At 37.7% G+C, this 25,352-nt stretch overlaps 1 protein-coding gene across 4 annotated transcripts in view; it reads right to left on the bottom strand.

Annotated features, from left to right (window-relative positions):
• The window catches only part of brsk2a (BR serine/threonine kinase 2a), a 189,050-nt gene that overhangs the window by 15,142 nt on the left and 148,556 nt on the right, over positions 1-25,352 (bottom strand). For 3 of the 4 annotated variants that reach the window (XM_017305359.2, XM_081608049.1, XM_017305357.2), the window contains exons 5-13: positions 21,363-21,479; positions 16,484-16,517; positions 16,302-16,370; positions 14,047-14,193; positions 10,011-10,042; positions 7,142-7,306; positions 6,007-6,104; positions 4,580-4,730; positions 3,264-3,329 (exon numbers count right to left, since the gene is read on the bottom strand). In XM_017305359.2, coding sequence (XP_017160848.1) covers positions 3,264-3,329; positions 4,580-4,730; positions 6,007-6,104; positions 7,142-7,306; positions 10,011-10,042; positions 14,047-14,193; positions 16,302-16,370; positions 16,484-16,517; positions 21,363-21,479 — 879 coding nt within the window. The remainder of the gene's footprint in view (positions 1-3,263; positions 3,330-4,579; positions 4,731-6,006; positions 6,105-7,141; positions 7,307-10,010; positions 10,043-14,046; positions 14,194-16,301; positions 16,371-16,483; positions 16,518-21,362; positions 21,480-25,352) is intronic. The other variant, XM_017305358.2, reaches the window with a different exon arrangement.

A 25,352-nucleotide genomic window follows, 5' to 3' on the forward strand; every position in this document is an offset into this window, starting at 1 on the left:
TCCATCTCATTAACCTCCCTTCATTTCTTCTTGCATGTTATTAGAATTCAAAGTTAAATCAATCGGATTTATCATGCTTTATATAAATTTTAAGCCCAGCTTCTGCATAAAATGGATAAAGTAGACATTCAGATGAGGATGCTGTCATTTCTATTAATATGCAATGCGGCCACAACTACATTTATCGCAAATCTATTCAATTACACTTCACAGAAAATATCAGATTTTAAGTGCTGAGCAAAATACTAGATACATCTCAGTATGAGCTTCCAGCATTTAGGTTGTGTAATTTAAAATAAAGCAGTTTCCTCTCTTTTTCATTCATTTTTGCTGCCGGAAACGTATCATGTCAAAACACATGTTTCAAAGTCAGCCCTCTCTCTGACAGCCTCTGATCTCAAGTTCTACGAATCTTCTGAGCTGTCGACAAAAGTTTGCTGTTGGGGCAAGATAAGGTTAGGTTCAGAGAAAGTCAGTTAAATCTTTGGACATTTCGCTGCTCTGTATGTTCTTCCCAGCACCAGTATCTTGTACGAGCGCACACACACACACACACACACACGCACGCACCCACGCACACACACAAACATCAGCACGATCAAACAAAGCAAAGACGAGCACAAGATAAAAGATGGAAAAGTTTGTTTTTTAGGAAGAAAAAAGAAGAGATTTGATTTGATTTGGAGGCAGAGGGGCTACGATATCGCAACCTTCCTCCTCCTCCAATTTCTATCAACTGATAGGAGGCCAGGCAGAGCAAAACTAGCAGCATTTCCACATTAGCATAGCAATTCCGCACTAACAGCAGGAGCGTTTGGGAATGAAGGTCAGCAGTACACGAGGGACAACTGGAAAGAGAGAAAAAGGTGTTTTAAGAGAGGGGAGAGGAGGTGTTCCTGGAGGAAAACTAGATGGAAGACTACAACTTACACCCAACTAATGTAGCATAGAAGAAAGATGCAGACAAGCTGTTTTTGTAAAATACAGGATTCTGATACAGATCTATTTCATATGCTGCCCCACGGGGTGAAGACAGGGTTTTTGCTCAATATTTACATAAATATAGAGCACAACATTTCTCACATGTTTCACTTGATTTTGCTTTAATATATTTTTTTCAAACTTTACCAACAAGTTTCTTCTGACTAGAATTGATATTAATGTGTGCTTTCTCCACATGAGTTACAGTAAGACTGTGTTAGAGACATAAAAGTTAATATGATGGCAAGAATGCCCTTTAACCTTAAAGACTTGGACCTCATAATTAAATAAAAATGTTCACAAAACTAGTGGAAACATGCAAAAAGCTGGTCAGGAGTTAGAAGGATTTGTTTGCTGTAATGCTAGTAGTGTTTTTTTTTTTTCTTGATTTTTGAGAATATGCCATTTTCAATGTGCCATTGTTGTACATAAAACTGCAAAAACAGAAGAAAAAAAAAAGAAATGCTTAATTTCTGTTTTTTTGTGTTTTTGTCCTTGGTGAGAAAATGTGTTTTTCCCCGTCAGTAACACATTTCTTGTTTGAAAGAATGTGCCTAAATCTAAATCTGCAAAGTTTATAAATAAGCTTAGGGTCATCTGTACATCTGTTAGATTTAGATTTAGTAATCTAAATTTAAATTATATGTAAAAATATATGTGAAATGAACTTATTGTAGTTTCTGTTTATTACAGAGGCTCAAAGCACAATTCTTACCTCAAGAAATTTTCTAATTTTTTTCACGTTATAACTGTAAACTATATACTATTGAGTTTGCGTGGAAGACCAACAAAAATTAGCATATTTATGTGAAGTTTCTTGTTTCTATTGTTATTTTTATTTCTTCTGAAAAGTGTGGAGGGCATTTGTATCTAAGACTTTGCAGAACTCCACTGTGAAGCAGTTAAAGCATTCATATACATATCTCCAGGTTTTCTGGGAACTGAAAATGTTGCTTATTCTTTGTAAAATAGGTAAAATATAGTCAGATTATATTTAAAGCTTCAGAAAACATCTAGTTCTCAGGTTTTGACACAATCTGCACTTTGAATGTACGTTTCAGATAATTCTGCTTTAGACTCCTCTATAACTTTAAACCTGACCTGTCAGCGGTGCTCCATTGTTTTTACTATATTATTTGTTCACTACATTTTACTTAGGTCAAAATCTACGACACTAAATTAAGGTTTTTGTTAAAGATGTTCTTCCACTTCTGGATTGTGTTTTTCTGCCCCACATAATCGAAATGAAACATAACTGTCATAAATATAGAGCACAGTGACATTGAGTCACCGTGTTGTGACTCAATGTGAGTGAACAATTTTAAGGAAAAGAAATGCTTTTGCAAGGTAGTGGGACTGGCGTAATTAAAGCTTAAATAAATCAGGGCAGTACTGAAATCTAGGTGCGCACTGAAACAGTTGAGTCAGGGCTAAACGCTGAATAAAGCAGTTCCTTAACTAATTCAAATGAAAACCAGATAATCCTGGAAACGCCTAAAGGAAAGGGATGGGAAGGAGGAGTTGATATAACAGAAAAAGAAGAATCATAAACTTAAATTCAAAGCCACTAAAGGAAAGGCTTTCCCACCCCCCCATAAAAATGAAAGTTATTAAAATGGATTTAAAACCTCCAAAGCGAATCCAACACATCTCACATTTGGTGAACAAAACAACAGACTTATGAATTAAATGCGCTTGTTTTGCACCACATCAGCCTTTCCCAGCGCTCTACTGGTCCAACTAACATTCACCAGTTTCATGTTATCACTCACTCTGATGCAATCGTCCCTGCCGTTACAAATGTCACTGCCCCTGAGCACAAATGTGTGGCATGATGATACATTCGCTGTTGAAATAAGACGTGGAAACGGATTTTTAAATCAGAGCGCTCAGCCTCGTGGGAGTGCGCTCCTGGCATGACTTCAGCATTTCCAAAATAGCAAAATGGAGAAATGTTCTGCATCGAGAGAAAGTAGGACACATTATGGTAGAACTGATTACGAGGGGAAGAGATAATTGAGTTAATGCCTGAACAAGTGGGGCTGTTGATACTGAGCCTCTGAATTCTAAATGTGCACCGATCTTCAGTTTTTAAAACTAAATTAATTAGGAGCTGAACTTTTTTAAACAATTACGCCTCATTGTTTTTGAAACAGAACTTTAAAGCCTGTCCCTTCAACACACAGGATCTCTGCATCTTTTTTCCTGTCCTTGCGTGGTGGGGGGGCGTGGAGCGAGTGGAGGGGGCGGGGGAGCATGTGGAAGTGAAGGCAAGCGAGTACCTTTCTTCTTTGCTGCATTTTGTTCTGGCATCAGGAATATCCAAGCTTTTACTGTACACTGAATTACTAGGATGAGACAGAAGAAAAAGTGAGCAGAGAGTCAGTCTCTGTTTATGTTTAGGTCTGCAGTGCAGTTTGTTGACACGGCTGCAAACTCACTGTCAGAGCAGCTGAAACATAAACCGGGCAGCGGGAATCCCCAGACAAAACAAAACACTCAGAAAGCGAGGAGTGTGTATTTGGTGCAACTCGCCAAATAAATAAAAAAAGGTCATTTATTTCAATAACGCCATTCAAAAAGGGAAATTTATATGTTATGGAGGTTCATTACAAATTACATGTTCAAACTTTTATTTTTATAAATGTTAATTAGGACTTACAAGCTGAATGAAAACCCAAAATTCACCTCAAATGTTAAATAAAACCAACAAAAAATTTTGTTTGTCGTTTTTAAAAGAGGTGTCAGCTTACAGAAAAGCAGACATTCGAAAAAGATATATCAACTTAATATTTTGTCAGTGCTTCTTTGGCATAACTTGCTGCATAAAAGCAGTGTAGCATGACGGCCAAATAAAAAGCTAAATTTACTTTCATCTGCGAGAGTGGACTACCACTGAGAAGTAGCCCCGTCCATTTTCTTTTTAGTTCTGAGCCAAAGACAATATTTCTGACGTTGTCTTTGGCTCAGGAGTGGTCTGAAAAGGGATGTGTTAGTTGTAACACATCCTGAATACAAGCCCAGACTTCATCTTTTCCAAATGTTTCTAATGGGGCTTGTTTATTTTTTTTCTGTTGATTGTGCAGCTTTCTCTATCACACTGTTTCCTTTCACTTAACTTTCCATTAATATAACTGGGTATGGCACTTTGAACAATTACCGTTTGTGGTTTGCCCTTTTTGTGACTAGTAGTTTTATTAACAGCTGTCCTTTAAAGACATTGTCTCTCTGTGCTGAAAGTGTTGTTGGACTCTTCATCTAATTAGATTTTTGTCTGTCTTCATGCAACTTGAAAGTAGTTGGGGTTTTGCCATAACTTTTTGAATTTCAAACAATCAGTCCTCGCCATGATTTTGTTCATAATATATGACAATATTTTTAAAATAAATAAAAAAATAATCTTTTTTGCTAGGCTTTATGTGATATTTTAATTTTCTGAGAAACAAAAGATGGGGTTTTCATTAGCTGTAAGCCACAATCATCAAAAAGATCAGAGATCATTTGTGATGAATGAGTTTCACTTTTTGAATCGCTGAAACATATTAACTTTATTGAGAGGCGCCTTCATTTCAAAACATACTGATTACTGCATGCATACCTTTGTCCATGTTGTGTCATGTCGATGGCTCTTCTGGCTGGTACTGGTGACCCGCCGTCAGTGACACTCAGAACCTCCATGGACTTCCTCTCTGGCCTCCTCTTGCCATGACGGTTCAACATTGGAGAGTCAACGCGCTTCTTTGGAGGATCTGTGTCAAGCAGAATAAAGAGAAATGCTAAGGAAGCACAAAACACCTGACATATCAGTGCAGGTAATGAGCAGTTTTGCATATGGCTTGTGTAAATGGAAGCGTTTGACTGATGTTTAGCGCTGTTCACACATTGACATTCTAACTAATAGAGAATAAGTAATGGTTTCCTTCCAGCCCTTGAACTAATGGCCACTGTATCGACTGTATCATATTCACTGAAGGAGGAGTCCATTTATCAAAATGTCAGCGTATCGCAGCAGATACGAACACACTGTTGTCAGAAACTAACCTAAGAAGGAATTTAAGGACAGAGAGAGCATCACCATCCCTGCTCAGACTTCTCTGACTAAAAATCAACCCCTTGATGTGATGCACCAATTTTATTTCATCAGATAATGTTTGACCTAAATGAGACGACAGCTTTTTGAAAACCCTGTTGATCCGTTCTATTTAAAGCCAGCGTTTTTCATTGAGAGAGTTATTCATTTTCAATAAACAAAAAGCTCTTTTCATCCGTTTATCGAAGAGCCAATCTAACGCTGCGTGAGCCGGAGCTGAACCAATTTCTTCTGATGGAGGAAAACACGGCAGGTTGGTTGAGCCACAAAAAGCATCCATGAGTTAGACTTTCCAAAAAAATATGTAAATTAGTTTGTTTTGTTTGAATATAAACAGCTGTTTGAAAATAAAAACCCACGATTTCAACATTGGTATTGCATAAACACATAAAAATAACATTATTTCTGACAGTCGTCGTAAGCCAAAAATAATTGTGCTTCCAAAGAAACCTGCATGTAAAACAGTTTGTTTCTGATCTCATTGTCTGAACATTTTCTCTGTTATTTAACTGGTCAGACTTTGGTCAGTTTTCCTAGAGCAGGCAGGCCCACCTTAAGTCATTCAGAGCACTTGAAAGTAGTTGAGGTTTTGCCACTTTGCCACCGGTTAGGGTTCACCTACTTTGAAATGTTGAATGGCAGATTATTAGCCACACAACAGTTCATTAGAAAAACAAATCCAAAACTTTGTACTGTTTTATTTAAAGTTTAACTTATACCCAAATTACCTTTCTTTTGCAGAAAAGCTTTTAAAATGCATTACTTACGGGTTTTCTATCTTTATGTTTCAGAGTTAATTTTAACATTTTTGTTTAAATTCATTTATGCATTAGTTGGCATAAAAAGCCGTCTCAATGCTGGCACCTTTAGATCAAAGCAGTTGAATTCTCCTATTGCTTTAAAACTTTACAGCACAAAACAAATCTTGGACTCACCAATCTCGTTGCGAGGAGGAAGGTTCTGATCCTCTTGACTGGGGTATCTCTCCTTACGATCAAGTAACAAGAAGTAAATCATCTTCTCTTGGTTTTCACTGCAAAGGGGTAATATTCAATTAAAAAGAAAGCCAACTACTACACTTTTTTAACAGATGTAAAGCAAAATTGCCTTGAAAGTGTCTTCAATCGTTCCTATTATCTGACTGAAATGTTAGCAATTTAAATAAATAAACGTGAGATTAAAGTACACATCCCCACACTGTGATTAATGTCCTTTAATCCTTTTTTGTGTGCACAGTAAAATAGCTGATAAATTGTTTTCATCTTTAAAATAAAAGTTTAGTTTTACAGATCATTAAGCATTCATATCATAGCATACACATATGTTCTTTAGCATGTTCATCCATATTTCAACATACAGTGTGTGCTGGTAGCCATCGAGTCCAATGAAAGTATGAAAAGATCACAAGTTCGACCTTTACTTTCTTTGCAAATCAGGAAACCTAATGTCTTTAGCCTCTGTGCTGCACTCTCTATGCAAAATACCCAGGGAATAGGCCTCTATAATAAAGACAGATTGGAAAGCAGTGGGAGGCAAAGAGACAAGGACCTGCAACTTCAGCTAAAATGAAGCAGGGGAAGGGAAATGGAGACCACGGATTTTCCTCCCATGCAGCACAATTACAAAATTTTCCCAGGAGAAAGGAAGCAAATGGAGGAGTTGGAGCCAAAGCATAGTGAGAGAGTAGATCCAGTTTAGCATTAAAAGAGGAGGGATGAGCCAAATAAAGAACTGAAAGAGTAGTGGGTTCATATTTACAGCAGACATGAATGTAAATGCATTTTCACAGAAAAAAAAAACAAAACAAAACAGGATAGACTCAGCGGGACATCTCAAAAACGAGTCTGTAGTGAAAACCAAGACAAGTTTGGAAAAGAAGTATCCAGCAGCAAGTAATGTAAGCACCGTGTGATAACAGTTAAGTGATCCATGGTTTCTGACATACAAGCCGACAGCTTCGCAAGATTTTGTAAGAGCCAGTGAAAAACCGAAGCTGAGTGTGCAAGCAGGACCCAAGACCACACTCATCAACTACAGATCCCTCTCTCTTTTGAACCTCCATTCACTCACTCATCTGAGAGCAGGTCTTTCAGGAGCTTGTTTTTGTCTCTGAAGCAGCCCAAGGAGTGCATGCTGTCCAGTACGTCTGGGTCGATGTCGTCTGCAGAAGGCAGGCTGCGGATTGTTACCTTTCTGGGCACAGGCTGCTCTGGCTCGGGTTCATTTTTGCCACCACTAATAATGCAAAAAACAAACAAACAAACAAAAAAACAGCAACAAATCATGGTCAGCTTCTTATGCGTGTGTGAGTCCATTTTCACTTATAAAGGTATTTATCATATTCCTTTACGATTGTACAAAGAAAAATGCAATATGTCAAGATTTTAATATCCATTTCTTGCATAGCTGATCATTTTGCCAATTAAGATATTTCTCCAAAATTAGCACTACATGATAATAAGTACATGGGTAATCCTGCTCATTTGACAAGTATGCTGTCGAGATATGCAGGCTGCCTTTCTCAGTGATGCTCACTTTACAAACTTAGCTTCCACGTTATTATGCAATTCCCCTAAAACACCCAGACATGTCACTTTTCCCCCATCTTTTTTTTCTGCCTGTCTCCAGGGAGAACGCAGGCAGGCCTCAACAAGAAAGGCGAAATTATGCCGACACCATTTTCCAGAAGATTTCCGTTTTAGTTCTCAATTCCAACAAAACGCAATGAGAAATGCTGTGTTCTTTTCTACAAACATGCCAATACACACAGACATTTAGACAGATTTGACTCAATATGCTCCTCATTACTTCTTTCCTGAATCTATTATTTTTCATCTGGTGAGCTCACTGAAGCAGAAACCCCATCGGCAGCTATTAAAATAACACGTCCTCTGTTATCTCTATGCGCTGAACTTGTGAAGTAGATCTAAATTAACGCCTTAACTAACTTCCCTTTCTACCGTTTCGCTGTGTTTATATAAAATATACTTGCATAATGAGACAGTCACTCTTTTTTTCACCGAAACATGTTTACAAGTAATGTTTCTCAAGTCAAAGTAAAGTCTTAAGTCATCGAGGGGACAAGTCAAAGCCACATCTCAAGTCTCAGTGGCTGAAATAAATATTCTCATTTAGTCTCTACCCTGTCGCTGTAGGTAAGAAAACAGTTTTATCCTATTTGTCCTTAAGGCTAATTAAAAAATATACATTCTGAATCTCATTAACGTTTCAAATTAAGAAGCAAAAGCTGTTACAACTTGCTTAGTAGACGTAGATATTTTAATAAAACTTGGCATTGGTGTCTTAATAAGGGCCAAAATGGAGGGATATTCACTCTTTCATGAGAGTCATGAGGTCTTCTGTCATGCAGCACATTATTTTTACTGCCTATTGTTTAATGCACAAGTTACAAGACTGCATTATAGACTACACAACAGTTTCATAAACTAGTGAATCTTTGTTTTCTTGTCATTTTCACCAGGATAAAACATTATTACCATAAAAAAAGAAACTGTACTGTCAGCTGCAGCTTCCTGTATGTCATTTGACTTTCACTGCAGGCTGAGAGAAGAATACTACTCTTTAAATGTTTTCTGACGTCCAGTACAATGAGCTAAGTTTATGAAGCTTCACTGGTCTGCCTGTAATCTTTGCCGCAGCTTAAAATCATTATAAGCAGATAAAATAAAAAAAACAGGGTTCTGTTGAAGGCTGTGGCTGCCTGTGTTGAGTCAGAAATCTTTAGAAGCAGATGCAGGTTTCAGGTGATCTGTTTTTTGGAATATTACAATTACTTTTTTAACCGAGCTAACCCCGTGTTGGAGCATGAGCTGACCCCCAGGCACTCTAGATACTGATAATTGTGAATATAATTATAGTACTAATGTAATACATTTAAATAATTGCCTTGATTCATTTTATTGTAGAATGGGACTAGGAGCTAGAATCAACAAGTGCTTAATCTTAAATTACTTGTGCCATTACGGGGATCAAAAATCCTGAGTGGAACTTCAATTATTTCAGACCCAAATAAACTAAGGCAAATTAACTCATAATTTTTCAAATGGAAAACCTGCATATAAGGCAACAGTCTTTACTCAAAGAGGCAACATATGGATTGTTCACAGCAATTTAATCATATATTTATCCATGGTTGCTGAGACTGTTGTGATAAATGAATCATGGAAATTCATGATTCATGTACTCATTACTATAATATAATTGTACGATTTATTTTATTCAGATTAGTCACCTGAAATGTACTAAAATGATCAGACAGAAAGAAAGCAAACTTCTGCACTGACAAAAACTCTTATTAGGGTAATTTCAAGTCACAATTCTTGGCTCTTATTGTTTCTTTTTTTTAACATTCTAGTTGTTTGCATAATCCAGCAATCATAGATAAGGAGCTCAGAGGAGTTTTATTTTGTTTCAGTGATTCTTCATTTAAACTAACAAAAGTTTGTCCTAAAACTAAATCATTAAGTTCAATTAGGTAGCCGCAAAAATTCTCATTATGCAAGTTTCTTTTATTTTAATTAGTGTAAATCATATTCTCAGAAATGAAATATGCTTCCATTTGTGAACAAGAGTTCTCTAAATGTTATTTTATGATTTATATTAATACAGTGGATATATTGTACTTTTAGTATAAAACAATAGGGCAAACTTAGGTTAGACTGGTTTAGTTTCCACATCCCAGCATGTTCCCTCAGGCTTTCTCCTTGTTCACTTGACCATATGCTTCAAATTTCCTTTCATGCACTACCAATTTACCCCCATGTCCCCGAGAGTGAAGTCATGCCCTGCATAAATGTACTCTTGTGTACATAGCTGAAGCTCGGTCATTTTTCATGCAGAAGCTCCCTTCAGGTGCAGAATAGTCTAACGAAGGATGAAATTGGGGGCGTAAAAACCTGGTTAAAGGATGAGAACTTACATGTACCACGAGTGCTTCTGGATTTTTTCTAACTGTAAAAAAAAAGAAAAGAAAAGAAAAAAACATTAGTGTACAATTAAATTCTTGTGACATTGTCTCATGATAAAAAATAATCAGATGTGGGGTCAGAATTGAGAAAAAGGAGATGTTAGACAGTGTTAGTTATGTCACTTTAACCCAAATATTGCAGGAAAACACAACTTCATTGTTAATCTACTTTTAAAAAGTAGGCACAAGGGAAAAAAAAATTATACTGATATAAAGAGAGATGAAGAGACGTTGAGCCATGAATTAGGAAGACAGACGACACAACTGAGCTTAAAACACACACACTGCTGATCCTGCCAATGTTCTGGTCTGGACAAGAATCTTCCATCGTCATTCTTTTTCCATTTCTCTCAAGTTTTACAAGATTTGCTTCCCCTCTTAATCCCGCTGCTGATGTAAATTGCTAGAGAGCCAAAAGCAAAGAGAGGCGGAAACAGCGAGCCAAAGGGCAACAAAGGAAGACGTCTGCCTCAATGACTCCTCCTTTCTTCAACTGGCCACAGACAGAAACAAGATCAATGTCACTGCTGGGACTTTTTAATTTGCTCATGCTGCTGTTGTAGAACCACAGGAGATGCACAGAGCAAGTCTAATTATTGTCACTCATTCAGAGTTCATGTGTATATGTCTCCATCAATGTCTTGATCGTCCCCGCGTCCCACAGGACCTACCTCCGTGTGGCAGAACTGATAAATGACTGTGTGAGATATTGGAGCAATCAGAGAGGCTTTCAGGCTGGTTAGCGAGTTTCAGTGACTGGTGTATGCCTCCGCAGAGGTCATGGTATCGACAGAGATATCCTGGCTATCAGATACAGGCCAGTGGGTGACCTACTCTCGCTGCATTTTATTGGGGGCCTGGAGGCAAGACGGAGATATGACGCACAGTAATGTGGTTTGAAGTAAAAAGTACCATTAACTGCACATGACCATTACATATTGAGGGAAAGCCTATCTGGTTGTGTACAGTACTTCTTTTGCCTTTTTAGAAATTTTATCATTTATTTTATTTTATTTATTTTTTGCTTGGTTGGCTTGGATAGGAAATTTTTACTCCAGTTTTCTAAAAGAAGAACTGGAGAAAAGTGGTTACTCCATCTAAAAAAAAGACTTCTTGCGTCTCATTTTCAGAGCACCTGTTCAGTGTTTCAGTGCTTTCAATCTTTTAGGATGATATTTGTCCCAAAAGGTTTACAGTAGTTTTATTTGACTAAAAACATGAAACTATTCAAAACTGACAAATATATCTTTAGAACAAAATGATAAAGCTATGTTTTAGGTGAGGTGTTGTCAAATCTTAGCAGTTTTCTCTCTGTGAAGAAGACTTGTCTGCCTTCGGGAAAAGTAGATAGACAAGACTAAAGTGGTCTAAACATCAGCGTTCAATGAGTTCAGCTGAATGCTCAGATTTCTATCCATCCATCCATTTTCTTTACACCCTTGTCCCTTAGTGGAGTGGGAGGGTTTCTGGTGCCTAACTCCAGCTAACGTTCCGGGCGAGAGGCAGGGTCACCCTGGACAGGTCGCCAGTCTGTCGTAGAGCAACACAGAGACACACAGGACAAACAACCATGCACACACATTCACACTTAGGGAGAATTCAGAGAGACCAATTAACCTGGCAGTCATGTTTTTGGACTGTGGGAGGAAGCCGGAGTACCCTGAGAAAACCCACGCATACACAGGGAGAACATGCAAACTCCATGCAGAAAGACCCCAGGTTGGGAATCGAACCCAGGACCTTCTTGCTACAAGGCAACAGCTCTACCAAACGCACCACTGTGCAGCCTCAGATTTCTGTCAAATTTCTATTGTGTCTCTCATGCTTTAAGAAGAACTTATCTATTCAACAAGAAAATAGGTAATAAATATTTATACTGATATTTTAATGGCTGCAGAAAGCATTATGGACATATTACTTACTGTACTTACTGACACTGGCACCACTGTGACAAAAGTTCTCAAGTTGTTGCTCAAACAGAGAAAAGGGGATGCAGACTGGGTGGGTGTGTGATAAATTAGGCTTTTCCTTGAAACTGAAGTGTACACAAGCTACATTTCAGCCCCCGCTAAAAGGCTTCAAATCTGTATTAATTTCCCCCTCTCATGTCGCAAAGATCAATATTAGATCATTATTCAAACTTCTTTTTTTTCTGTCAGATAGCTTTAATGACAGAACATGAAGAGCAGTATTACTCTATTTCAGGAAGAGATTCTGTAACAATTCAGCTATTAGAAGTTTTAAATAGTCCTATTAATGTCTGAACACCAAATCATGTGATTTGAGTTTAAGTTATCTGACCTGACACACAAAACTATGACTTCATTTACTCTAGTTCTCGCAACCTTTAAAGTGTATCTTCCACATGGGGCCATTTTCTGTCTGGGATGATTAACTGTTTTAATGAGGTACTGTGTACTTTGACTACAGAGCACAAGACAATCGTAATACCCACTGGTCTCTGGATGACTAACCACACAGAGAAAGTTGAGAAAGTTCTTATTGTTGTGGAGCCTTTGCTTTGTGAGATGTGATCTTTCATGCATCAGCAAGCAAAATCTAATTAACAAAAGCAAACAGACAGTTGCATGATTACCCTGTAAATGGATCCATCAAACTGTCATGAAGAAAATCAAGAATAAACAAGCCCTCGCCAAATAACCTCAGACCCCCTCTTGTTTTGCTGTCTGCCCTTGGGTGTTCTTGCCTCATGTGTGACTTGGTGCTCACCACTTATCTTTAAGGATTCTTACTCTGAAAAGCTATTTGACATTCTGTGAGGTTACAACACATCCTCTGAGCTCCGTTTGGAGTTAGGAGCGGGAGCTGACAGATACCATATTCTCTCCCAGCAGTTTGGTCTTAGTGTAACCCTTTATCGAGGACACTGATGTTTTCTGGTGGGCATATCCAGGGATCTCAGGGTGACCTGCCCTCATCTGAGAGAGGGGAGATGAGAATAAGCAAAACAGTGCGCATACAGCATAACAAAGAGGTGTATTTTTTATTTATTTTATTTTTATTTTTTTAGCTCATGTAGCTAAAACACTTGCAAATAGAATATACCTTTTTTAAAATACAGAATTTCTTTTTTATTTGCTCTAAAATGTTGTCATTGCGCTTGAAGTTATTCTGACAATGTGAAAGATAAAGCTACGGCAAAAGGAAATGGAGCAGCAACATTTACCAACTGCGGTGTCTCCGCATTTCCTCACAGGCACGAGGATGAAAACTATTGCACTGATTCATAAAGATACCGGAGCGCCTCGAGAGGGTGTGTGCATGCAGAATGTGTATAAAAAGCTGCCGCTTCATTTTACGGTGTGCAGCCATAGTGGCAATGTGCAAAAAGTATGCATTTGGTCAGATGAAATGCATACTTTACTTTTTGGGATACAAAATGCTAGAGATGGCAAAAAACCAACACCAAATACACATTTCTCACTTTCAAACATTGTCATCTTTAGAGATGCTTTTCTTAAACATGGACAGGAAAAGTGGAAGGAATTGTTAATCACCAAAATAAAATAAAAAAACGAGGGAAACTGTTCACCTACCAGGAAGACCACAGCCACCGCTTTGTTTTTAGATCAGTTTATATTCACACATTTAGACCTAAATCCAAACAATATGTACAGGTCGCTGCAGTAAAAGGTGGTCCCACACAGACTCAGTTTGCTAAATACAAATGAACACCACACTTTTCTGAATTGAACATGCAGAACATTTAGTAAACAATGCAAACTTTTCTATTAACTTCTAAATTATGAACTAATTTGTGTCGGTATATCACAAAATCCTAAAACGCATTGAAAGTTGTAGTTATAATCTAGCAACTAATGTAATGTAATAGGAAAAGTCCTTCCACAAACTGGTAACTTCCATGGATTAACACAAATATGCCAAATTGAAACTGGATAAAAATAATTTAAAAAAATAAAACACAAAAACATAAAATTAACCATTTGCGCCTATAAAATGAACTGACCGTTAGTCTTTTGGATGCGTCTACTTCAATCATGCCACGCAGAAGGTTCTGACAGTCTGGAGGAATAAAATGTGGCATGTGAAACACTCCCAACTTCACTTTCTCCAGAAGATTCCTTAGGTTGTCATCATCGAACGGCAGGGCGCCCTGAGGAAGCAAGGAAGCAGAGAATCAGTTGAGGCAGTCAGCAAAAAGGGGGGGAAAAAAAATCAGTTTGTAGCATGTAATAATACATTTTATTTATAAACCGCTTCTCGAGACACTCATAGATGCTGAAATAGATAAATAACAACCTTCAACAAAGTGTAATTTGAAAGACGAAAAAGATAACTGATCTGCAATGCTACCAAGCAAGCAAGCAAACAAACAAACAAAAATCTTATAAGTCTCAAAGAATAGTTTCCCCCAACTCCAATTATTAAATTTTCACAGTAGAGCATTCCGTTAAATGCAAAGCAAAACAAACAAACAAAAAAACCAGCAGGGAGCTGAAAATGGGTCTTTTCTAATAATTGCCCTGATTTCTCGTTTACCTCATTCGTTTGGCATTCTTTCATCAGAGTCATTTATCAAAGAGAACTGACACCTCACAGATGTGGCTGTGTGATGAATGGCAGCCTCCATCAGAGGACAAGATGGAGGAGAGGAAACCGGCAGGAAAGACAGACAGATTGGCTGACAAATGAAGAGTAAGTGGGGGGCGGGGGCAGGAAAGGGTAGACTTGTGTAACAGATGATCTGAGTGCAGAGTAACTGCTGGGGAGTATCTCTGTCTCCCACAATCAGACAAATGGTTATCTCCAAGCCAGAGAGCAGGAGGAAACAGAAGAACAATTCAAGTATTTCTACAGACAAACAGCGGCCACACGAGAAAAAGAAAAAACAAAACAAAAAAAAAACAAACTTTTTTTGGTGTGAAAGAAAGGTCAAGATCAGAAAACAGTAAACATTCTCAGGTTTACGGTTTACATACCAAAAGTTTGTCTGAGACAGTAATACGGAGTAGAAGAAGCAAAAGAAGAGAGAAATACACAAAGCCTGTAGCAAAAAGTTGCCATGTCAGTGTTGATATTTATTTTGGGCTCCCTTCTTTCAGCTTGGCTACATGAATTATTTATTAGGCAGAAGTGTGCAGGAACTCCAGTACAGCAGTTAATGCAACAAAGCTCAAAGGGGTGTATGGCTGGGGGACCCACAGACATAATGTAGCTGGAGAATAGATCGTATTTTAGATACCGCAATGTGTTTGGATGCAAGATAAGACCTGAAAAGACGCTTTGGATTGCAATTGAGTAAACGTAATGTGTTTGACATTTTGGGAGAAGAGCTTGGAAGAAGTTGTAACCATAAACTTCGATGTATTTTATCTGGATTTTATGTGATTGACCAACACAACGTATTGCACAATTGAGGCGCACAAGGTAACACATTTCCTATTCATGTTTTTTACAAAGAAAAAACTGGAGAAAAAAAAATTGGAAAACATTTTTCTATTACTGATTTTTACTCCTAGGACCCCAAATGATAAAAGTTCAAGTAATTGCTTTCAAAAGTCACCAAGTCAGTAAAAGAAAGGTTGGCTATAAATAATTTGATCAAATCTCTCCTGAAGACAGGTGAGATTTGTTAGAGGACGTTGCATCATGAAGACCAAGGAACACGCCAGACAGGTTGGGAATAAAGTGATACTGAACGGCTTTTGTCATAAAACAATATGCAATTGCCAACATTATGCCAAAAATATAAAATATTCCACAACTTCAGAAAGGCACGTAATTTCAGGCAAGTAGAGCAATAATCAGACTCAAAACCAAAAGTCTCTTGGTAGCGGCCATTAGTTGTGCACTGAGCAAAGATATTATTCAAAGAAATCTATAAAAAGTCCAGAGAGACCAGAATACAACTTGTTGGACCACATGCAAAACACTGTGTGGTGGGAAACCAACACCATAAATCATTCTGAACACACCAAACCCACAGGGAAACTGGTGGGGATGAAACAGTTAAACACAGGACACTTCAGGAAGAAAACCTTAGTGGCTCTAAACAATGTGAGACAGGGATGAAAGTTTAATTTCTAGCAGGGTAACATCTAAAAGTCTACTCATTCAAGTTGTATTCCTTGACTACTTTACAGAAAAAAGTACAACATTTCAGAGACCCGAAGGAAATCATGCTGACCAGTAGCCCTACAGACTTTCCCCTGCCCTTCAATCTGGTTTCCATCGCTCAGTAAGGAAAGAGTTGGGACTCACCACTAAAAGAGCAAAAAGAATGACCCCACAGCTCCAGACATCTGCTTTCCTCCCATCGTACTTCTCTCCCTGAAGGAAAGAGGATTTGTTTATCAAGTTCGGACAGGGTTGTTGACATTACCAACATTTTTAATAAAAAAATGAATACATTAATGCAGAGGAGTGAAAAAAAAATCTCTTACCCTTATGACTTCTGGGCATGCATAGTGTGGCGATCTGGGAAACAGAAAAACAGCTTAAAAAAACAAACTAAACAAACAAGAGGAGAAAAGTCAACAGACTCTAAGTAAGTCAGTAATGCAGTCTGATAAACAAACAGTTCTCTAAAACACATTAGGTAGTAAAGATATCCACTGGACACAGATCAAGGTGCTTTCCACGGTTTAGAAATCCTGAGGGTGTTCGGTTGTCGTCCTCCTGCTTTCTCAGTCAAGGGCATCTTCCGACAGCAGACGGTAACCAGACCCACTAATCTTTACAGCCTCTGGATGGCCTGACAGTAAAGCCAATGACTAGATTGACACATCAATATCATATGAAGATTTATGGAGCGAGCCCACTAAAACTCCTCTATAATCCTGCAGCTGCAGCTATGGAGTAAACTTGTTATTCCTTCTATAAATTTCTGCAGAACTATGACATTCCCGTGTTTCAAAATGAATTAACTTGGAGTAAAAAATAAGACCTCTGCATCACGCTGTAATTAGCTTCATTATACAGCCTGTTACAAACTATTCACTTGTCTACTTAAACCTCTGAACCCTTTGAGATGTGTCCTCCGCAGCTCCGTCTCCTTCTGTGTAGTGCCAGGGTAGCTGACGTTAACGAAGGCCCGTCAGGGCTGTTTTCTTGTAAACTCATAAATACTAGCCTTGATGACCCGACTCCTTGAGCTGTCACAAAACTGGCCAATCACACCACCAGCACTTCAATGGGGTAAGTTCACATATGAGCCTATGCAAATATGCCCTTCCTGATTTGAAGTGCCACAGTGCACAATGCATTTAAGTAGGAAGGCGAAAAGAAAGACATTTGTAGTATCAATGTCTCATGAGCATCACAGCATGCAAACCACAACTGGAATCTGCATAAATATACACTTGTTATTTAAAGGTTGATCACAGTGCAGAGGAGAAAACAAAAAAAAAGTCTTAGATTAATCCTTTATTAGTGTTAGAAGAAGAAAAAAAAATGTCGCAAAGATATATCAGCAACACATGTGCAGATTGCCTTCTCCCTGATCCGTTCTGGCAAAGACATTGTTTGCTTATATGATCTATTAAGGCAGAATCTGTGTATGGGAAAACACTGTTACAATGTGTGAAATTTAATCTCAAAAAGAGGCTTACAGACGCAACAACAAACAAAAACATGCTGACAATTTTACAGTTTCTGATTCAAAAAGCAACCCAGGAAGAAAAGGGAGCCTCTGAGGCTTTACAATAGCCTTAAGAGATTTAACAAAAAGACCTTCAATAAATTTACAAATCAAATAAATAACTACTAAAAACGAGGTTCAAAATTTCAAAGTAATCCATGGCTTGCTCAATACAAATATTTTGGTCAAGATTAAAATCCACGGTGTTTAGTTCGTCACAATAAGCGCTGCTAGATTTGCCTCTTGTCTTCCAAATTGGGGATGTATTTGTGGCTCATTATCTCGTCGTCTGGCAATTCCACTAGACAAAAATGCAAAGTGGACGCTGGTGAATGTGATTGGAATAAAAAGATGCTTCTCATTCACTCTTTGGTAGTAAAGGTTCTTTTGTCATTGATAACTTCAATAGAAGTAGATGTATCTGAGACTTGAAAAGGTATCATTACTTCTCTAGTCCATCTTCTCACTTGCACTCTTCTATTGATAAAAAACATCTGAAACTAGAACATGCCAGTCAAAATGTTTTCCCTTCCATTTAAGTGGTCAGAAATATCAATGAGGTGGTTTTTTCTCAGAATCAGCTCTATTGACTGAGTCCTGCAACTTTTTTAAACAGCAAACTGAAATGGAACACATTTTTTTTTTCAATCTCAGAGTAAACAGTGAGGTAGTATTGATCAACTTATTTCACTGCCAATGTGAATAAGGCAGTGACATTTTTTTGCTTTGGATAAAAAAATGACTTAAGATTTGGAGAAATATTCAGCTGAAAACAACAGATGTGCAAACATGTTTATAAGGCTAATATTTCACACTATCGCAAATCTCCTCGATAAACACCGACCTGCTGATACCAGCTATGTGTCTATATGTAAAATAACTAAACGCCAATTGATTCACTTGATTATATCTAATATATAAAGTAAAAATAGGTTATAGCCTTAGTGACAGTTCAACATGTTTCTACAGGAGGGAAACAGGATGAATACAACCGATTCCTGTCAACTGTATTCTCAATTAGAGTTTGGAAGTAAAAAAAATGTGGTCAGAGCCGTTCAAATCTTAAAAATATCTCCAGTGCTTAAGCTGTTCTATGCTTTATTATATAAAATGTTTTGCATTTCACTTAGAAACAAAAGGCTTGCATGCAGCTTAGTGATAAAAATCCCTTCCATGAAGTTGGAACATCTGATTACAATTAGTTAGGGGGTTGGGCTAATAATTTTAGAAATATAGTGATACTGCGACAAATCAAAAATTGACACTTCTGTGATCGCCATGTTCAGCAAAATAAGGAAACATTATAAACACTTATAAATATTGTTATTAGATCTTTCCGCTCAGATGCTTTAAACTTTTTGTGTCGATAAATGGATGTCGGGATTATTAATGAGGAACTGATCAGGATGGAACTGGAAAAAAATTTTTATTTTAGTTTTGGTGACACTGGTGGCTCTAGTCTGGACTCTTTTGTGCCCGTTGCTGCTGGATGCTTTGTCATTTTGACCACAATGAAAAATAATATACAGGTCCCAGGTTAGCATGCGTTTAAGAGGCACAAGACAAAACCAAGTTTTTGAGACGGAAGATAAAGTGTTTTTGATTTAACTTATTTTCTTTTCTGAAACTCAGATTAAACCTCTAAACATCTACAAAGTGCTATAATTTGGAACCTATAAATATGCATTTCAAATCTATAAATCTGAATGACTTTCCCTCTTGAAAGTGAGGGAGCTTCTCTAGGTCAGTCCAACAATTAACATTTATACATTTGCAGCTGAATTAGATTTTACTATAATGCATACAATATACTCTACAACATCAAACATGGGTGTGGTGGTATAATGCACAATGTAAATCTTTGGAGCCATATTTACAGCTCCATCACTTTCAACATGTTACAGTAATAAATATGAAACATGGATAAACCCACAGCCGAGTTTGTTTAGACATGCGAGTCCCTTGCTCCATGTTTGTAAGCACTTGCTAGTTCCTCTGCTTCTTAACGCATCTTGTATTTATATGTTGGATGTTCTCTGAGGTCCCTCCCACTCTTCCACTCCCCCCACTCCCCCCAACTACCTGAGGCAAGTCTCATCTCCACTCGGCTCCATTACCCAAAGCAAATGGAATACATTTGTGTCAGACTGCCGCATGGTGAGAGGGGACCCAGATAAATCTGTTTAATTAAAAAGTGTCATATCTGCACTTAGGGATGGGGCAACCAGAAGAGCATGAATAATCAATAACCACAATTACAGTTTATGGTACATGTATTGGACTCCAGCAGATAAACACATAGACACACTGCCCACACATTTCTGAGACATGCTCACAGAGTGATGCTGGAACTGAAGGCAAAAAGAAGAAGAAGAAGAAGAAAAAAAAACTTCTAGACCTACTTTGGAATATGCATACCTCAAACATTAAACTCAGCAAATGCAATGCACCTGGACGACATTAGAAATTCAACCAAAAAATGCAAGGTAAAGTACATTAAAGAACAGATAGACTTGGTTAATAGATACTGTTGAGAAGGGAGTGCTAAAAATATCTTATTTTACGGTAATCACTGTTAAAAGGTGCCTTTTTTTCTGATTCACATATTCTATAGCCATGAAAATATGTACACATACAGTTGGGCTGGTCTCTACCGATGAGTCACAAGAATTTAGGCATTAGTGTTACTGATGGAAAAAAAATTATGCAACAGTTTCAGCTGGATGAATGCATCTGCATAATCATGCTGAAGTGGCCATGCATATGATGGGAGGATGAGGAGGACAGAGAAAGAGGGAGGGATAAACTGAGATCCTCATCTCTTCCCTGTGAACATATGTACTTTCTAAATTGCATGGATGTGAAATTTCAGTTTAATCTGGACAGAGACAATCTGTGCAGGGCGCAGATGTCACAGGGCCTTCAAATCACCCAAATCTGATATATGACAAAGCAAAAATGTTCCCGACGACATTCACATTAAAACGCACAGAATTATTCTGATCTGGCTCGTTTCATTTATTTTATTTATGGTCAAGGCAGCAAGAGTGTGAGAAACCTAACGTTAGTAACAAGAAGTCTGAATGGCTACAGCAATACTGCTGTTTTATCTTTTTGAAACTTTCAACCTCTGTCAAGGGATATGCTGAATTTGCAAAAACAATGTAGTGCCTGCCATTTAAGAGATTAAAAAGGGAGCCGGTGATTGGTGTCTTTAAAGCGAACTGTGAAAAAGTTATTTCATCCAGACAGTTCAGGTTTAAAAAAGGAACACTCATAACACGGGGATAACAGCCACCCAACTCTGAAAGTGACTTCTCCTACAGGCAAATGCATTGAGGTTGTAGGATTGATGAGGCTGGTGAAATGGTACATGTTAGATCATAAACTCCTCTGTGAGACGGGAGGAGATGGAGAGCAGTAATGTTTGGCCAAGGCCCTGGCCGTGCTCCGAGACAGTAGATGGCAAAAGTTTCTACTCCGGAGATTTACACTGTACGCTGTGGAGGTTTACGAAAGCGGCTGACCTGCTCACTCCACTAATCATTCCCTGCTTCTTTTTACCCCTCTACTAAAACTGTAAGGAATATTTACATTTACAGCAGTTTCCAGCTTGCTAGATTTTGACACTGTATGATATGACTTAATGCGTGAGAGCGGTAAATGTTTTTGATTGCACTTACCCGCAGCTGGTTTCCAATAGACTGTCTCCAACCTGAAGAGAAGCCATACCAAAGTCTGCTATCCTGATGTTGTTCTTTTCATCTAGCAAAAGGTTCTCGGGCTTTAGATCCCTGTGGCTGTAAAACAGGAACAGAAGCCAGTTAATGAAACATGAAAAAGACAAGATTATGTGATCTAATAAAGGAAACTGAAGAGGAACAAAAGGTCTCATTGAAAGGTCTATCAAACACCATAAACATTTTTGTGCCTGGAAAGAACAAAGCATCTTGACCTGCCCCTTTCCTCTGTGCAACATCTCTCTTTGATCTGTCATGTTGAAGCCACACAGCTCCCACCTCAGTGTTGGGATAGTACAAGGTGTGACAGACCTCCTGCTGTGTCCTTTCCCCCCCATCTTCTTCCCTCTCATCTCCCAGACAGCCACCAGCAAATGGGTGGCGAAAATGGGGATCCAGGGGAAGCCTGCCTCAGCGGTGGTGTTCATTAACTGCCATTCATTACCACTAAACACAGCAGGGGGGATAATATCCAGTGGACATCAACTTCCGACTTAAAATGGACCACTGAGAGGAATAACCTTCTCATGTCGTGGATGCTGAGGCTGTGTCTGAGGTTAAAGTCTCAATTTCGATGAGTAACAGCCGTAAGAGGAGCTGGGATACCATTTTATTGTGCGTTTAGCACATCCCTTTCAGGGATTGGGGTTATGTTACATCAGACTCTTCCACTCTGGAGATGTTTGCCAAGACTGAGAACTACTTTAGAAGTGTGTGCAAAACACTGTGCGCAAACACTGATATTAATCCATCTGTTTTGTCAGCACTATCCAAAAAGCTGTACATAAATGTTTAAACACTGCTTCAGTCAAGCGTTTCATTTCTGTGGACAAGCAAAACATTTCCAAAAGGTCTTAAAATGAAGATGAAATATTTGCTTGGCACTTCAAGCACGATGACAAAGTTATTTTCCAGTTGTGCAAAATTACCACAATAAGGCACTAGGGTCTGCAGCAAATGATCCGGAATCCTGCGTGCCTATTTAGTTAGAGCAGTTCAATCCCTGAATACAGAGTGTAACACAACTGCAACCTCCTAAGACATGGCTGTCCATCTATAATAAGAAAGCCAGGGAACACTATCGTGAATCAGAGAAGCAACCAAGTAGCTAAAGATGACTCTGGAGGAGTCATAGAAGCCAAAAATAATGAAAACACTGTAATGTGCAAGAATGGCTCAGTCAAAGTCCAAGACCTGAATGAAGTGAAAGGATGTAGCTAAACTTAAAATTTTAACAAATCCTCTCCTATCAATCTAAGTGAATTTCAGGTATTTTGCAAAGAACTTTAACATAAAAGTTGATAGAGACTTTATAAGACTTGCAGCCATATTAAAACAAAAGTATTGACTTAATATTGTCTTGGGTAAATATTTTGAATTGATTCAAGTTAACCAAATACATATATGCTTATTGCATACCCAAACCATAGTAAAGAATAATTTTGAGTTGGTCTATCATATAAAATCCTAGTTATAATGTCAATGGATACTTTTGCAAAACACAGTACAATATGCAACAAAACTCTGAAAATGTTTTTTGTCCTTGTATAGAATTTAGATAAACCCACTTTGCTTACTAACACAATTTATAAATTGGAGTGCTAACATTAATATATGACTGATAATGAGACAAATACTGTGATTTGGTTTGTAAACTATGTTCCTCCTATGTAAATCTAAATAAATTCAGATTGTAAAAGAGCAATGCAACGCATTTTACATGTTATTGTGACATGACTCTGTGTTGATGTGAAAAACCAAGCAAGCTTTTAAAAAAAACAGCTATGGTATAGTCATAGAAGCACTGAGTATATGAAAAAAATAATAAAATTAAATTTTACTTTTTACCCTCCAAAATGACTTTCCTTGTTCTTGTTAAAAAGTTCTCTTTTATTAGTCTACCAAATTTCATGAATATCTAATCACTATTTTTGATGTTCGTTGGCAAACCTTTGAAGTTTGTAAAGCATTGTAAAGCACTGACAAAACTCTGCCTTTGACAAAGGCAGAGGAAAAGATTTCTTTAGAGGTTTCATCAATGAATTTTACATTAGGACATGTGCTGGACAGCGGAGCTGTGCAGAACTTCTCTAGAGTCTGCCCTACCCTCAAAAATGGTCTACAGTCAAGCTGAATCTTTGATATTCCTTTTTATTAATTCTGCAGTGTCTTCTCTTTATTTAATTCTCCATTCCCTGTCATTTGAAACTCTAAAAATATACTAAGCATATATACTAAATAAGCTCAACGTTGTGTCATATTTAGCTGCATGCTTTCAAACTTAATCAATGTTAGACTCGCTTAACTTCTCACAATTCATTCCCAAATGGGGTTAAAAAGCCACAGAGCTGTCTAAACGTCATAAGCTTTACTTTCATCTTCTCTTAAAGCCAATGTTGGGAAAGGGGAGATGGCACCACAGTTGAATATGTCAGCCTTTGAACAACGCTTCATCAGAATGGACATTTAACCTCAGACGACATCAATTGTTGTACAACTCATTTCCTGCCCTCGGGGAGAAGCTGTCAGCAGGTTCGTTATCATACTGGCAGTTTCTGTGATCCAAGCTATAATTGAAATAAGATACAGATAGCATCTAAAACAGTTGTCCCTAGGCTATAACCTCTTTTAGTTCGTACTGGAATCAGTTGAAGGTGGTGTCAGTCAGAGTTTTAGTTAATAATGTCAAAGCAAATGAGGGAGAAGTAAACATTTACTGTTACAGATATTGGCATGTTAAGCAGCAACACTGATTGTCTTCAAAGTAAATAGGTCTACAAGTATCCTATTTTCAAAACACCTGGAATAAAGGCATGAGACACAACAGACAAACCAAACAAAACAAAAACATGGAAAAACCACACAGGACACTGTTAAGGTAAAAATATTTTTTCACTAGTGATGGTGTTGACATAAAAGTGAATGTATTAAAGTAAATTCAATTCAAACAGTGAAACTAAGATTCATTACATAGCATTAATGAATAGTAAAAAGAAAAAAATACAACAAAAAAATTCAGTTACTTGAGCAGAACTGAGAATTGTAAATCAAAGCCCATTCAAGTTTCAATGAGATTCAGAAGACATGGTGCTAAATTGAACCACAACACTCTGATGTATCCAAATAACACACTGCAACCGTTGGTTCTACATGTTAAACCACTCATGAACCAGAGACATCACCAGAAGGATCTTACCTTGCTAAGAAAAAAACCACAAAAGACACAAAAAGGAAGATGAGACGTAGAACCAACAATACAGAAGAGTTGGCTCGTGCCATTGTGCATTATTTTTTTTAAGGTAAAGGAGTCTTGACCATGTATTTTTGGCATAAACTGTGCAGCACATTCACAAACTTTCTTGTAGGCTGACTTTCCATAAATTAAAATGTTATATTTTACTTCGCCTATCAACTGGATTTTGAATTCTTTGGCTGCAAGTCACAATCATTAATAGAAATAACACATGAAATGCACTGAATGTGTGTAATGGATCTGTCTCCCACATGAGTTTCACATCTAGAACTGAATCCATGAATGCCTTGATGTTGTAATTTACTGAGATAAACGGATGCTCATGTATTAAACAACATCCTCTCTGATCTAACCAGTGCTGGTCATTCTAACTCATTACACAGAATCAATTCTAGATACGATTTAGATTCAACATAAAGATCTAATGAATATATTTATCTTGTCACTGTGTATTTGTCTCCTACTGGACAGCATTTGAAGGAAAGGAACTGAACTGGGTTGCATTGAACTTCTTTTTTTCCTTTGACTGTATAGAACCCTGAAATAACATTGAATAGATGCATGTTTTACAATTCCTCAAGTTTAATTTAGCAATTCTTACTGCGTGGAATTATCAGACATGACAACTTGTTTGCATTCAATGACTGCAAATAAGAGTAGTATGACTAACTCCTTAAGTT

The sequence above is a fragment of the Poecilia reticulata genome, chromosome 6, assembly GCF_904066995.2.
Source record: "Poecilia reticulata chromosome 6, P_reticulata-male-v2, whole genome shotgun sequence".
In the NCBI taxonomy this organism is placed as follows: Eukaryota; Metazoa; Chordata; class Actinopteri; order Cyprinodontiformes; family Poeciliidae; genus Poecilia; species Poecilia reticulata.